The 15669-nt window shown below is 34.2% G+C and overlaps 1 protein-coding gene across 1 annotated transcript in view; it reads right to left on the reverse strand.

Moving 5' to 3' along the window:
• Window positions 1–14828, reverse strand: part of LOC132552033 (echinoderm microtubule-associated protein-like 2) — a 32355-nt gene extending 17527 nt beyond the window's left edge. The window contains exons 1-2 of the mRNA XM_060216177.1: window positions 14574–14828; window positions 1309–2037 (exon numbers count right to left, since the gene is read on the reverse strand). Coding sequence (XP_060072160.1) covers window positions 1309–2037; window positions 14574–14828 — 984 coding nt within the window. The remainder of the gene's footprint in view (window positions 1–1308; window positions 2038–14573) is intronic.
• Between the last annotated feature and the right edge of the window lie 841 nt (window positions 14829–15669).

A 15669-nucleotide genomic window follows, 5' to 3' on the forward strand; every position in this document is an offset into this window, starting at 1 on the left:
CGACACCCGCCATGTATATAAATATATAATTTTGTCAAAATATATAAATGTAAAAGATAAAGACTTAATAAAGAAGGTTTTATTTGAAAATTTATTGGAATGACGACATTGTAGTGTTTGATATATTTTTCGACTTGGATTTTTCTCAGCCGCCCATATATTTTAATCATGTAGGAGATTAGCACCATCGGCATGTCCTAGAAACAGTTGAAACTTAAATTCATCTTTTGGCTGTACAAAATCTACTAATTCTAATTTGTAATTTGTACTGAAAGACACTGTTTATATGTGGGTATTTCATACGATCTTCTGACAAGGCTTCTTACGAAATTGTTTTTGGAAAAATGCTAATGGCTATTGGTATGCTTTGTGGTACATGATCATTTGATGTTAACATTTATAACTATTTGTAGTTAGCACGAAGTTCTCTACAGAAATTAAGCTCCCATTGTCAGAGGGCTGTAAGTGAAATTCTGGACAATGTGTCAAAGAATGCTTACCAATTTTTGTTTGGTTTTCATTCAAATAATTACAAATAATTTAAGGTGAGCAGGTAATTGAAATATCATTACTATTTAATTGTTCTATAATAATTTCATTAATTTTTTATATTGTCTGCGTCCCTGGACATGAGATTGTGGATAGCAAGTTATTCTTTTCGTGGACTTATTTATCTTTATACTTATATATGAACTGGTTTTATCCACAGTTGCTTGATGCTTCTATAAAACAATTATATATGCTATGTGGGGAATTTTTGCAGTCGGCTTTTGTTGGAAAAAATTATGTAATTACAACGAAACCAATATTAAAACAGGAAATTGCGTTTGAGCATGTCGTTTTTTACCACATAGGATTATTAAGTGTAAACATCTTTATTAAGCACATGAAAGACAAAAACCAACAAAATACACAGCTGACTAGATACATTTAAATAATGAATATGAGCAGAATTCAATCAATACGCGTCTTGTGTAATGGTGTTTATGTTTGGACTACAAATTGTTAGGTTACATATTGATCACTGTATTGACACATTGTATTTGTATAAAAAAAAAAAACCTGCACAAAACCAAAAGTTTTCATGAATCTATTGTGATTTGTATTATCCCATCTGTTATACGTTAATTACAATTTAGGATTTGAATCAAATTTATATATTAATAACCATATTGGCGCGCATTAAGCGCTGAAGATTATATAGCTTCACTGATCTATATTTATAAAAACAATTAACATTATCTAATAGAACTATTTACTCGATTAATAAATATACACGTATTTCTATGAATAAGTAACAACACTTACCCGTGTTTCTGGTTTTTTGTAGAGGTATAACGCCGTGGCATTCATATTGATCATATCTCCCATATCACTCAGAATTTGGACAAATGACATCGACGTTTCCGGATTTAGAATCACTTTTTCCTTCCGGATCCGGTTTTTGTTTTGTATTATAGTGATCACTCGACGATTTCTGGATGGCGAATTCGCTGGAGGATTTTGCTTGAGCATGCCCAAGTCATTCTTGCGATTTTTCCCAGCTGATGGACGTTTAGTGACCCAGTGTTTCTCTTTAGAATAGCCATACTGGATTCCGTTCACTTGCGCATTCTTATCTTTACACACAATGTACGATCTGTTATTTTCAAACTTGTCCAGATCCTCGATCAGCTGTCGGTCTGGTATTGTATAAATACATTTTATGGGCCAATGTGTTCCTATTTTTGAAGTTAAATGTTCTTTGAGTTTTTCCATATCCCGCCATTTTTTGCTACTTACGGCAATCGTTAATCCTTTGTAGTTACTGTTGCCGTTGATATAAAATGTCACAAGATTTGCTTTCGTGCCATTTTCTCTTCGCTTACCTGGTGGTATGGCATTTACGGTCTTAACGGAATCGCCTCCATTTTTGCGCTGTTCGTACCTGCCTGCGCCTCCTAAGGTGTAGGGATGACCTCGGTAGGAGTCGGTGAACGGTCGATGATCAGGATGTCCATCAGCCTCCTCATCACTGTAGGCATACTGGATATCACTCTGAAAAATAAAATGAAGATTTACAGTCTGCCAAAAGATGAATAATTCCTGTTGCTAATTTTAAAAAATCGACTGCAGTCAAAAGTATCTTCAAAACTTCAAAACAGATATTTACTTAAAGTTATAATATACAGACGTACGTTATTTCATTGTATCAAAAATTACATAAAAAAACATGTTTAGTTTTGGATGAAAATTGGGTTCACAACAACAAATACATCATACATGTTAATGGGCGTCAATAAATGAATCTGGTTCTTACATAGATTTCAACTCAATATGTTTAAGAAACGAATTAATGATCAGCTAAAATGAAACCTTTGAGAAGAGATTCTTCAATAATGATTACTTTTATCAATAAATATCACATATTCCCTATGCATTTTGCGGGTGTGTCGCCGTTTCATTAAATCTTGTGCCACAATCACTTTATCATATGAAGTACAGTGTAGTACATAGAGTATATTCTCTCAACAAGAAGACAAAGATATATCCCCATGAGATTTTGACGATTGACGCTGTTTAGTAGGCTGTCGATTATGTCACGACAATATCGATATAGAGAATATCGACTAACTTACAACATTCCATCATTATACATTAGGGAAGCAGCAAGGTTACCATCTAGACATGGGAAATACAATTGTAAAATCACTCAGTCTATAAGTGGAAATCTTGTTGCGTTGATGTAAAGGAAGAAATTAGCTTCTGATAACGAAGACTAGGCCGTGTCCTTGATTTCCAATTTGTACAATTTTATTCTATAAAAAGTAATTGTCAGGATTGTTTTACCTTCGATATAACGACTCAAATATTGTTTGTGATAATTTGAGGCAACAGAAGAAGTCAAGTAACAATGTATAACGTTAAGCTGGCTGTTATTACAACAAGTATCGGTGTTGTAACATTTGTACGTAAAGTGTACCCGGCCGGCATATATCCGGACATCTTCCAAACATTCCGTTACATAACTTAGTGTGTTCGTGACCGCGATAATGAATGTGTAATAAGGCCTGAAAAATAAGTCAATTGGGTAGATCTTAAACAAACATAAATCTGGTACACAAACTCAACTGTTCCTTGAAGTTATATTGTAAAGCAGTATTGTGTATGTTTATGCTACAGAAACACGCACACTTTTACACCGCTATTGTAATTCTAATAGTGTATGTTTTGTGTTTTATCCCAGGTATATTTCAACTTAAATCTATGTAAGTATTGTATCAGTACATGCATGTATAATTCTGTGTATTTTATATTTTAACAAGAGTGTGAATTCTGTTTTATCTATAGATGTATTTTCTGATTTATCAAATGCATAGTGTTTCATAACAAGTATGCTAACATTATGTCAAAGATATACATTCTGTGTCACAATAGATATGCCTTGTAATATATCAAAAGTATGTATTGTAACATATTAGAGGGGTGTATCGCATATAACAGGGGTGTATGTATCATAGGAGTGTATCGTATCACAGGGGTGTATCATATCAAATAACAGGGGTTGATCTATCACATGGGTGTATCGTGTCATAGGGGAGTATCATATCACATGGGTGTATCGTATCACAGGGGTGTATCCTGTCACATGGGTGCATCTATCACAGGGGTGTATCTATCACAGGGGTGTATCGTATCACAGGGGTGTATCTATCACAGGGGTGTATCGTATCACAGATCTGTATTATATCACAGGGGTGTATCTATCACAGGGGTGTATCGTATCACAGATCTGTATCATATCACAGGGGTGCATCATATCACAGGGGTGTATCGTATCACAGGGGTGTATCGTATCACAGGGGTGTATCACATCACAGGGGGTGTATCGTATCACAGGGGTGTATCACATCACAGTATCGTAATTTACCACAGTCATAAATTATATACCACGGCTGTATCATATCGTGTGTGTGTAATATCACATGCATGAACTTTGATAACCAGAAGTATGTATTGTACAGTTATAAAGATATTCTATAATTTATTATTGTATGTATAATATTATACAACAGGTATGTATTATATTACATAACAGGTATGTATTATATAACACAACAGGTATGTATCATATTACACAACAGGTATGTACTGTATTATACAACAGGTATGTACTGTATTATACAACAGGTATGTACTGAATTATACAACAGGTATGTACTGTATTATACAACAGGTATGTACTGTATTATACAACAGGTATGTATAAAATTATACAACAGGTATGTACTGTATTATACAACAGGTATACAACATGTGTGTATGTATTATACAACAGGTATGTATAAATTATACAACAGGTCATGTATAATATATATACAACAGGTATGTACTGTATCATATACAACGTGTGTGTATGTATTATCACATGCATATACAACTGTTGTATTATACAACAGAAGTATGTATGTGTGAACAGTTATACAAAGATATGTATTATAATTTATTATTGTATGTATAATATCATACAACAGGTATGTATTATATTACACAACAGGTATGTATTATATAACACAACAGGTATGTATTATATTACACAACAGGTATGTATTATATTACACAACAGGTATGTATTATATAACACAACAGGTATGTATTATATTACACAACAGGTATGTACTGTATTATACAACAGGTATGTACTGTATTATACAACAGGTATGTACTGTATTATACAACAGGTATGTACTGTATTATACAACAGGTATGTATAATATTATACAACAGGTATGTACTGTATTATACAACAGGTATGTATTTTAGTATACAACATGTGTGTAAATTAATGTATGAATTCAGTATGATTTGATTAGCTGAAATGTTAAACTTTGACCGAACGGACGCTTCACACACTTACGGAAATTTGAACGCGCAATAAGTAGTTCATGATTGATTTTAAAATAATAATATACTTATTTGTATTTCAATCGTTTTCCTGTACGAAAATAACCTATCAGTTTATTTCTAGATCTAATCTGTGACGAGATACAACATCTCCGTGAATTTATGAAATTGTCAGTTTTGCATATTAAAAAGTAGAATTTCACTAAACGTCCTATCAATACGCCAAAACTGAAGACGTAACGTAAACAAAACACACACAGGTACAGAACAGGCCAATTCCATTTCAAAATAGCTTATTGTCGTAGAAACAGGTCACACAAACTCGTGGTGCTATATATAGTATTTCTTTCACTTCTGTTTGTTGTTACAAAACTGTTTCAAAAGCTTGTGATTTTATAAGTTTCGAAAAACAACTAACTCGAGAGGAAAAAACCCATATACCATAACCACCCGTTGTGTAACCCCTATTTACCTTAAGTGTGTTTATTTTCGTCATTAGTTCTCTCTATTTAGTACATTTCCTCGCGCAGACCTAGAAATCAGCAACAACTGTTTTATAAACCTGTAAGGCTGTTGTTGTATCACCGGAAATAACATCACTGGCGGTAAGATCGGAAAGAAAATAACGGGACAAGATGATGAATATATGTATAATGCTAGTCAACAAGGGTCTATATATGTAAGGGATATATTAAAGACAGTCGTAAATTCTTCATAAGGTTTTATATCCTATTGTGAACGCCTGGTTTATTTATTTCCATTTTTGACAATCTATCCAATTTACTGAAAGATTAAAGCAACAAAATTGCTTTCTTAATGGCATTCGGTTTCCAACGGATGTTTTTGTGAGATTTTCTCTATCTTCAGAAATAGCCCTATCAATATTTTCTGTCACGTGAAAGATAAGATTTAAGATATACTTAAATATTGTATACTAATTGTATCCTATATCATTATAAGCACTTACCAAAGAAATAGTGTAGGCGTTTACTAGACTATAATCAATGGTTTTCACAAAAATTCTCATTGATCTTGAACAGAAAGTGTATAATTATTGGTCTCTGTTATCATAATTACCGCTGTCACTACCACATTGGTAAACACAATATTAAAATCACCGCCGTTCAGGATGATTTAGAAAAGCAATCAACATATTAACAACAAATTATCACAATATCACAAAACTGGCAAAAAAACAAACAAACAAAACACAAACAAAACAAAAAACACAAAATACGTGTCTCATAGTAGCCATATTTTTCATTATTGTTACCATCCCAGTTACCATCAATTATACATAAACATGACATGATAGGAAAGTTCCGGGATGAAATATTTATATTAAAGGCTTGACTTGCCAGTTATTTGTAGTATATGCCAGTTAATGTATATACTTTAGCTTCCAACACCAATATGTTACCATTGTCGGCAATGATAACCATCACTTGCCCTTAATGTATTAAATCTCCTGCATATTAATGAAAGGGACTGTAGCTGACTGATATAAAAGTTGTTTCAAATGACATTTTATAACCCTTGGTTTGTTTAGCTTCTAGTTTTCAGTAAAAATCTAACCGTCCTTCCACAGAAAAATTACTAGCTGTATCACCATTTAAAGTATTTAGTGTGTATCATCACAGGGTGTAGGAATATACGTGTATTTTTCATTAATGTGTGGAAAACAAAAAAAGTGAAAAAGTAACCTCAGTTAAAGGGATGAAATAAATTGTAGCAGCTTTAACAGGAGATAAAGGCCATCAGCTCTCGGCGAGGACTTCTACAGCAACGTCACCCACACAGCATCATCATCATGATATAACAAATAATTTGTAAAAAGTCTAAAAATACTGAATTACTGTTTTATCTATTTGTTCTAATACAGGTAAAGGCAGCTGTTTAAGTGACGTCATATATAACGATAAAACTGGCTGTAATTAGTACTTATCAGATTAATATCTGTTTATGTTGACAAATTTGAGCATTGATATTTTTATTTTGTATTTTTATTATAGCAATTAATCTTAATGAGTCCGACACTGGTGAGCGGAGTGGGTGTAGGGTGGGGGCTAAAGTTTTACGTCGTGTTCGTCCGTAATTACACACTCAACGATCATTTTTCAAACCCATATCCAACATTAGAGTTCGGTGTACACATCTTTTAGCAACGAAACGAACTGAAATTCGATGTTTATTTCAAAGGTTTCGATTTAATTTTGAATTGAAACCCAAAAGTCAATTCGACAAAAGATTGCAACTATGTCGTCAGTTATGACGTCCGGTTTCTTGTCCGGACACTGTCTCCTATAGTATTTGTCACTGAAACTTTACACATGTACTTAGGTTCACCTTGGGGTCACCTATTGACCTCTGACCTACATCAAAGAAAGACATGACATGTGCTCTATCGTTTAAACTACTAGTCACTGAAACTACAGACATGGAGTACGAGTTAACCTTGGTGAGGTCATGAATCATGTATCAAAAGTAGAAAAGTGTGACCTATATTTTGAACTTTGACCTACATCAAAGAAATGTTTGGGCTCTATCTGTTACATTACTAATCTGATCTGGTACTTCTTTCTTGGAGTAATAGTTTACCTTGGTGAACCGGAATGGGACTGTAATTCACCGAATTGTCTTATCCTAATAACTTCCATCAGAATATCGTTGTACACAAAAGATAATTTGTTATAATTCAAATCGTCAACAGACATTTCTGTATTGTAAAAACAGTCTCAAAAGTACGCCGCACTTGATCTGCAGCTCAAAACACTTTGAAAATAAATCAGACTTGAAATTGAAAATCAGACAGTCTTGAAAATAAGACAATCTCAAAAACAAGTCATCGATTGTTGCAGGGAAAGACATCTTTGAAATACATTGTAATAGATATTGAAAATAAATCGCTTTATTACTTAAAAAGGAATATAAACCAGTGCTTATTTTTGAAATTTTAGGGTATTTTAAATGTGATTCTTAAGTGTTTTTCTTGTCTGAAACAGATAGAGTCAGTAACAGTACACTATTTACATTTTCAAAATAGTTTTGACTTTTTTTACTTCTGTTCTTCTCAACAAAAATTTAGTTCTGATTTCTTCTTTTGTATAGATCAATCTGGAGTTGGGATTTACAAATAAAATTATTTCGACAACAGAAAAAAAAATAAGATAATTCTGTTACTAATGAGATTTTTCTTTATTTACATATTGTATCGTGGTGTACCTAATCATCTCGTATACCAACATACGGTTAAAGGTATCTTACTGTAAACAAGGTATCAATAAATAATGCTGATGTTTGATCTGAAGGTCAACATACATAATGAAGGTGTAACAAAATGGTATCTGGACTTTCAAAAATTAAGATTACGGGGAGGAAATAGAGAGACTTTCAGGGAAGAACATTCCTGTGGTGTTCCAACATCAATTTGTTTCTAAAATTATCGTCTCCTTTATTGGAGCGGATCTTTTTTGTATCGCCAGCTACAAACCTGAATGTGTTAACTCATAAAGATCGATATCTTTTATCAACTAAGTAGAGAACAGGCACGGCTGAATACGGTGTCGGTCTTTAAAGCTGTGGCTTTTTGATGAACAAGTGATACGTTTATAAGTAACAACAGCATACGTAGACCTTAGAGGTGATCATTGTCAAAGAAAGTGACCATCAAATATAAGTTTGTCTACATTCCTAAATGACTACTTTGTACCACTGACTTCCGAGGAATGCCTAATTACATAAATGATGAAGGAAATTATTCGATCCCATAATGCTTTGCGCATAGCACATGTCATGTAACAAAATGGCCGAATAAAGCGCTTGCGAGAGAAAGCTACTACAGAATCTGCCACAAAAACGAGAAAACAATATCAATTTTGTGAAATATTATAATCCCCATTACCTTATATCTATTCTCTAGGTTTGTATATTAATGAGAATCTTCTCGCTGTCATGGATGTTAACAGACATTTATGATAAAATTGAAAGTGTCACTACCTCCTAACATTTTAGAGCTTAAAATCGCACTATTTTTAGGAATGCATTCGCCTGGTTAAGTTGGACACTCGATCGTCTAATATAATTAGGAATATATCTCTGAGATTAAGGCTTACCTATATATTATTAAGTGGGTGGTGAACAACTTTAACATTTCTTTATATGCAAGGATTTGTATCCCATCAAATATAGATACATATAACATAATATGCATCAACTAACACGGGAAGGCATGAAATGTTTATAAACATATAATGACCTATATTAACCTTCATGTCCATCATAGAAAAGGATTAATGTCCCTTCGAATGTAAATCTTCATATTCCATTACGGGATTACGATCTGCATTTTCTCGAAAATTACGTTTAACAATATGGATAACTGTTTTAAATGTAAATGTACAAAATTATTTACGAAAATACATAAAATCGCTGTCATATCCGTTGAAGTTTGGGACTATATTTCCGCGCGAAGCAATTATTTTGGCGTAGCGTGATTAGGCAATTTTCAAGGTAACGTCAACGCCAGGTAAACACAGATTGAACAACAAAACTGTTGAGGTTTTGATTGTCTGATTTTCAATCAGCGTTGCAGGATAAATAGAATACAAGGGAAGTGTCTTAAAATATAAGCTGCATTTTGGCTCGGGACAGAAAGACAAACATGGCGAGCCTCTCTTTGTCTTTTTTCACCCCCGCCAAAATACAGCTTATATCTGAGAAGACACTGACCATGTATTCTCTTTATATATATAGGGATTGATATCCCGTCAAATATGAATTATCACCGTATAATTGCCATCGTAGATTTGATTTCACATCCACTTATAAAGACGCACATAGCATCATACACATTGTATATACGGAAGTATTCATATTTTGTTGAATTTTCAACATATACAGATAATCGGGTCTCGTAAAACGTAGATATTCATATCATCCTAAAATAACTAATGCATGTGAGCATAGCGCGTCAAAAGCACGTGTAGAGACACGTAAAACATCGTTCATAGAAATTCATATGACATCAAATGTTGATAGCCATATCTCGTAATATACACTGAATAGATATTGAGACAACCTTTAACAGATACACGTATTTTGAAAGATAAAGAAATACTTTTCAAATGAAAAATTATCTTAATTCTTTTTATAAAAACTCGACAACTTACCACTGACAAGTTCTCAAGTAGCAAATTTTCATCCACATATCTCCCCATTTGGCGGTCCCGACTCGCCATTTTGTGATTTATACTTTCCGGAATTACTTCTCCAGACAAACCGTTCGGTTCTCATGGACAATAGTCGAAGTTCGCACTCATGTTGTTACATGCCTCGACATGGCAAAGCAGCCTGCGTCCCGTTGCTTAGAAACCTCGTCACACCAATCATGGAATTCACCAAGCGTAAATATTAGGTAAAACTATGGCTTGGCAAGACGAAGCGGAACGAGATGGTGAAATTAATCTACTTGTATGGGCTAAATATCGGTTCGTCCTTATTTCATATAAATAATGAAGATATGAATTAGAATAGTTGTTTAACTTCTACGGTCGAGTGATTCGCTGTAATTATGAACCTGGTCACTTAAATTGTAATTTGCCCTAGTTTTGTATGGTCGATTGGAGAAGATTCACGTGCATACATGGAGAAAGTCAATACCGGTAATTAGCAATCACCTGTAGTAATTTATGACTTATATACGTCCATTGCGTCAGATGAAATAAAGAACTAGCTTGGCCCATCACTTGTCAATATATGTTATTGAAAGTGTGATATAAGGATCAGGTGCGTGACACATGGCCACTAGGATATGTAAACATTTGTTGTGGAGAGGGAATGTTACAATTAGGAAACTGGAATTTCATAATAAAAGCATCAATACGTTTATGCTTAAAACAACATATAGGTATAAATCAAGTAGTAACCTATCATGCTTTTTTTTTAATTTATTTTTTTTTAAATTTTTTTTTTTAATCTTTCATTTCATTGTTAGGGCAGGTACCCGATATAATGAGAAAAACGGTAAACTCCTGTTTGTTTAGATACAGGTACACTGTATATCTAAGTGAAGTTTCAGGACTTGGCAAGCTCTCTGGTAACGAATCTGATAAGCCCTTTGATACATAAGGCATTGAAAGAAAACGAAAACGAAACAAAGAGGGGTCTTACTTAGTTACAAAGGTGTGTTTCATGTCCAATACCTCCTACAATACTGACAACTGGAACTAAAATTCACGTGATTCGATCTTCATATTTCATTTTTGTCTTAAGGTTTTATAAAACATTGGCCATTAGTATTGTACAAGATAATTTTTACCCTGTGTTACCGCACTCTTCGACTTTCTCGACGACTGAAAGTTCTGTACGACACTTGGAGGAAAACGCAAAAGTAATCGTTAAATACACATATAGAAATAACTTCTTTAAGAAACGTTTCTTGAAAGAAGACGTGAAATATCTAAAGGTATAGACATTCACAATACAATCCCTGGCCTGTTCCCGGATTCAGATTTTCCCTAAACAGAAAGCACTCGAGAAGCTTTTCCCGTATCTGCAAAGATGGCCCCACGATCAGTTGTGTCTTATGACATGGTGTGATACACATCAGGTATATTCTGTCGTCGTCTCCTCCACCGGTCGAGATTCAGGAGACAACAAAATAAAATTCAAGTCTGCAAGACCCACGAGACACCAATACCAAGAATGAAGACAGCAGGAACATTGGAGACACCAAAACAAAGGTCAAAATCGTCAGAACAGATGAGACACCAACACAGCCGGAACCATGGTAAAGAGGTCACAGATGGATTTCTAAGTCACCATTGTTTGGTATGTATTTGTTCTTTAAAAGTTAGATATTTTCTCTATTGTTCTTTTCGTTCTTCTGTTCTTAATTATAAAATTTGTAAAGTCCACTGAATAAATAGAACGATACTTTTTATGTGTCAAATCCAAGATGGCTGCATGGCAGTCAATTTGGTTTTTTAATCAGTTCCACAATCAAAATTAACGATAAAAAGCTTTCATTGCTAAATCCAAAATGGCCGTTTGTCAGCCATCTTTTTTATCTGATCAGTTTCAAAGGCAAAAAGACACAACTAGAGACCAACGTTAATAATTTGAGAAAAATCCATTCAATAATTTTCGAGAAGTCCAAAAAATCGATGTCAGTCATGTTATAATTTGATTTTCTAATCTGTTTCATAATTTAAACGTTACAACAAAGGACCAAGGGAAACCTTGGGATGAAATTATAGAAAGACCCATTAAGTATTTCACAAGAATGAACAAACGACGGGAGGACCACGGACAATTTGTATAGCCAACCATCATTGAGGTACAGAAGTAACTGAAATGAATTGAGATTAAACTTCTACATGTTACATGACATTCGTGTTGGTGTTTCGCTACTTCCCACTTTCGTGAACTTATTATGGTAGTTCGCGGGGACACAGCAACCAAATACCCGTACTCTGACAATCAAGTCTCTGAGCTGTCTTTTGCTTAAAAATAATATAAATATGTGTATTCTTTTTTGAAATATAAAAAATGATGTAATCAAGTCTTAATCGTTGATTGATAAGGCAGTACAACATGATTTCTTGTACTAGATTACCATGGTTACCACTGAAATTCCATCGGTACTACACCATAGCCTAAAACATCTCCATCTCTGGCATACAATGTAAATGTGTAAGACAGTTTTCTATGATAATGTTTTTCTTCGGGTATGAAAATATGTTACAAAAACATTTATTCCATATTAAAGTTATTTCTATAACATAACATATTTATGATATCGATTTTTATTTTAATTCATGCACTGTATGATTGTAGTTCTTGATAAAGATGTAGATGAGTAGCAAGTGCCAAGTCATCCCAAGAGTATCCGACATAAGAGTATCCGACATTAATTTTTTCGGCTTATTATCCAATATTATGTTCATGGATAATTATGTACTCTTCCACTCAAAACTTGGCCGGGATCTCGTCGTACGTACTAAATATGGAAATTCCAGTAGATGGAGATATTGTATCTAATTGTATATACTTTGAATATTGAAGTGAAGACCTTTAAATACGGTAATCATAGAAAAGTTCTTATTACGAACTTGCGTTATTGTGAAACAAGAATTTGTTTATAACTGAGCCACAACATCGAGATTCGAACACAGGACCTCCGAAACTTCAACCTTCTGTTTAGGCTCATACAAAATACATATATATATATTGATCAAAAATGTAAGGTGAAATTCAGTGTTTTAAAGCTCCACAATAATTAAGATCACTCTTACGTAACCATGTTTAATTGATACACTTTTGTTACTGAAGCTTAAAATATCACCTGTTGTATACACTTATATGACACCACTTTCTGACAGAGTGATGTGCCTGATTTTACTGATAACGGGAGAATGGGTACAGTGATTAATTGATCACTTGATCAATGAGATGTATAAAAACACGTAGAGTAGGTTCACGTAGGCAGACGTGTAGCTGCCAAGGTAATACTCTCCTTAAATTATATATAACAAACCGTAACGTATGTACGATCTACCACATAAAAAGCTATTCATATTTCATCGTCACCTTGGCGACAGCTATGGTTCAAACACCTCAAGCGGAAACGTTGTCCATAATGGAAGAAAAAGGTGTTTGGTTTAGTACTTATGATTTTAAATGCAACAAAGATAGAAAAAGTAAACACAGGAATGTGTGCCAATACAATTTGTTTCCGTCCTATTTTGAGGATATTTCTGCTTGTCTGTTTGGCTCCTTTGTTGAGTAATTTCTACTGTCCTAGTATCTTTTTTCTAGAACTCGTCTTTGACGTGATTGTAATCCACTGAATATCCAGTCATTTGTTTCTAATGATATAATGTACTATATGAATTGATATATTCATTACGTTGTGTCTAATATGATGACATCACAGAACTCAATAATTCTATGGATATTTTATCATCGGCTGGGGTAAACTTGTTGCTTGATTTCTTTTTCAGATTATTACACATTTGACGTTCCATGTTTGGATGGTTGGGAAAGAAACTGGAGAATGCCCCACGTAGGCCTAGAGCCGGAGACCTACAGAAAGAGGACCAGTGATAAAGATAGGCCAACCTTTGTCACTACCGCGTTATTTATAACTGTATTATTGCAATAACTCGGTAACTGCCAAAAATGTTGTAAATAGTGCAACATGTTTATTATAGGAATGAATGCTCATAATAACTGATTATGATATACCTTATTTCTCTATCATACGAAGGATAAATATTGTTTATAACTGTAATGAGAAGGTATTCATAGGCTTTGTTCAGTTCCCAATGTATACAACATCTAAACTATAGCGTGACCAGACAGAAACGTCAGATCGGTTATTTACATGAGTATACTCTGCTTACGATGTTTGTGATACTTGTCAGTATTTGAAAACAAAATATGACAGATCTGACTTCAGTGGATACCGACCTTTTCCAAGAATTAACCCGTGCTTTACGAGTCGAATGTGCAGCTCGGGATTTGTTTGTCCACAGTATATTACAAACAAAAGTTATGAATAGCGATATGTGAATGTCATTTAAGTATGGAAGAAAAGTCAAAATGATAGTATCAAGATCGAATTTAGTTAGAAAAGAAGGCAAAACGGTATAATTGACTTAATTCAACGACGTCATTAGAATACTTACATAGGCTTCCGGTATATCGGTTTCGGCAGAAGCACTTCCGGTATCATGACTTATTATACTCCCTCTCTGAGATCCGGTGTCATAATCCCCACTTATGTACCTTTTGGAGAATTGTTTAGTCAATACCGGGCCAACCTTCGAGTCATTTTTCAAATTCACATCATTCAATGACCCTTTCGAGGTCTTCCTGGATGCCTTAGAGAGTTTTTCACTGCTCTTCGGCAGACCCTTAGAGGGTTTCTTTGTAAGACTCATACTTTCACAGATTTGCAAAGAATCCTTTTTACATCCCCTGTCAGTCTCGTCCTTGGTCTTGTACGGCGATATTGTATTTGAACATTTTATATACAAATAAAACTACATTGTTAGACTCTCATAGGAAATCAATTCTTGTATCAAACTAAGCATGACGACTTTAAAAACAGTGTCCTTGATGCTTATCTATGGAGAGAGTAATGATGAAGTGTTTTATCCTTGTTTATTATAAGGTACTGCCGAGTTACAAACACCACTAAAGTGGGTTGTATATAAAGTTAGTAATCTCAGTACCTCATTCGTTTCCGATCTTGATTAGTCACAGTACTGCCAGCAATGAAACTCAAACACAATCAGTATCTAGGTGTTCCGCGGGATGACCAACGCGTGAACGCGAGAGTCTTTCTGCTGTGTTTATTTGGACCAATCGATGGGTTTGGGTTAAGAAGTCGATTTCCTCATGAGAAATTTATAGGTATATCTCCTGATGCGGCGGTAGGGATGCTTTTGTTGCTAGGGGTATCTGTCGTGTCATAAAAAGGCCTATACCTGGTACTGACTGGGTGTAGATGTATATATTGTATTGTCATGAATAATTACAAGCAAATAATACGAGACAAGAATTGGAAACAGTGGGAAAGAGAACGACATCTCTAATACACTGTTGTAGCTGGCGTAGAGGCCACTATAACATACCGACCCCATGTTGATCACCAGATCCGGATTAATAAACACGTCAAATTGTTAATTAAAACCCACGCCTTGATTGGTCCAGTGATACCTAAATCCATTTTTATTTGTCATAGTTACAAACGCTCAAACTAATTTTTGCTTGCGAGAA

Source organism: Ylistrum balloti, unplaced genomic scaffold (genome assembly GCF_031769215.1).
Source record: "Ylistrum balloti isolate Yb309-2 unplaced genomic scaffold, AGI_CSIRO_Ybal_v1 Utg370230, whole genome shotgun sequence".
In the NCBI taxonomy this organism is placed as follows: Eukaryota; Metazoa; Mollusca; class Bivalvia; order Pectinida; family Pectinidae; genus Ylistrum; species Ylistrum balloti.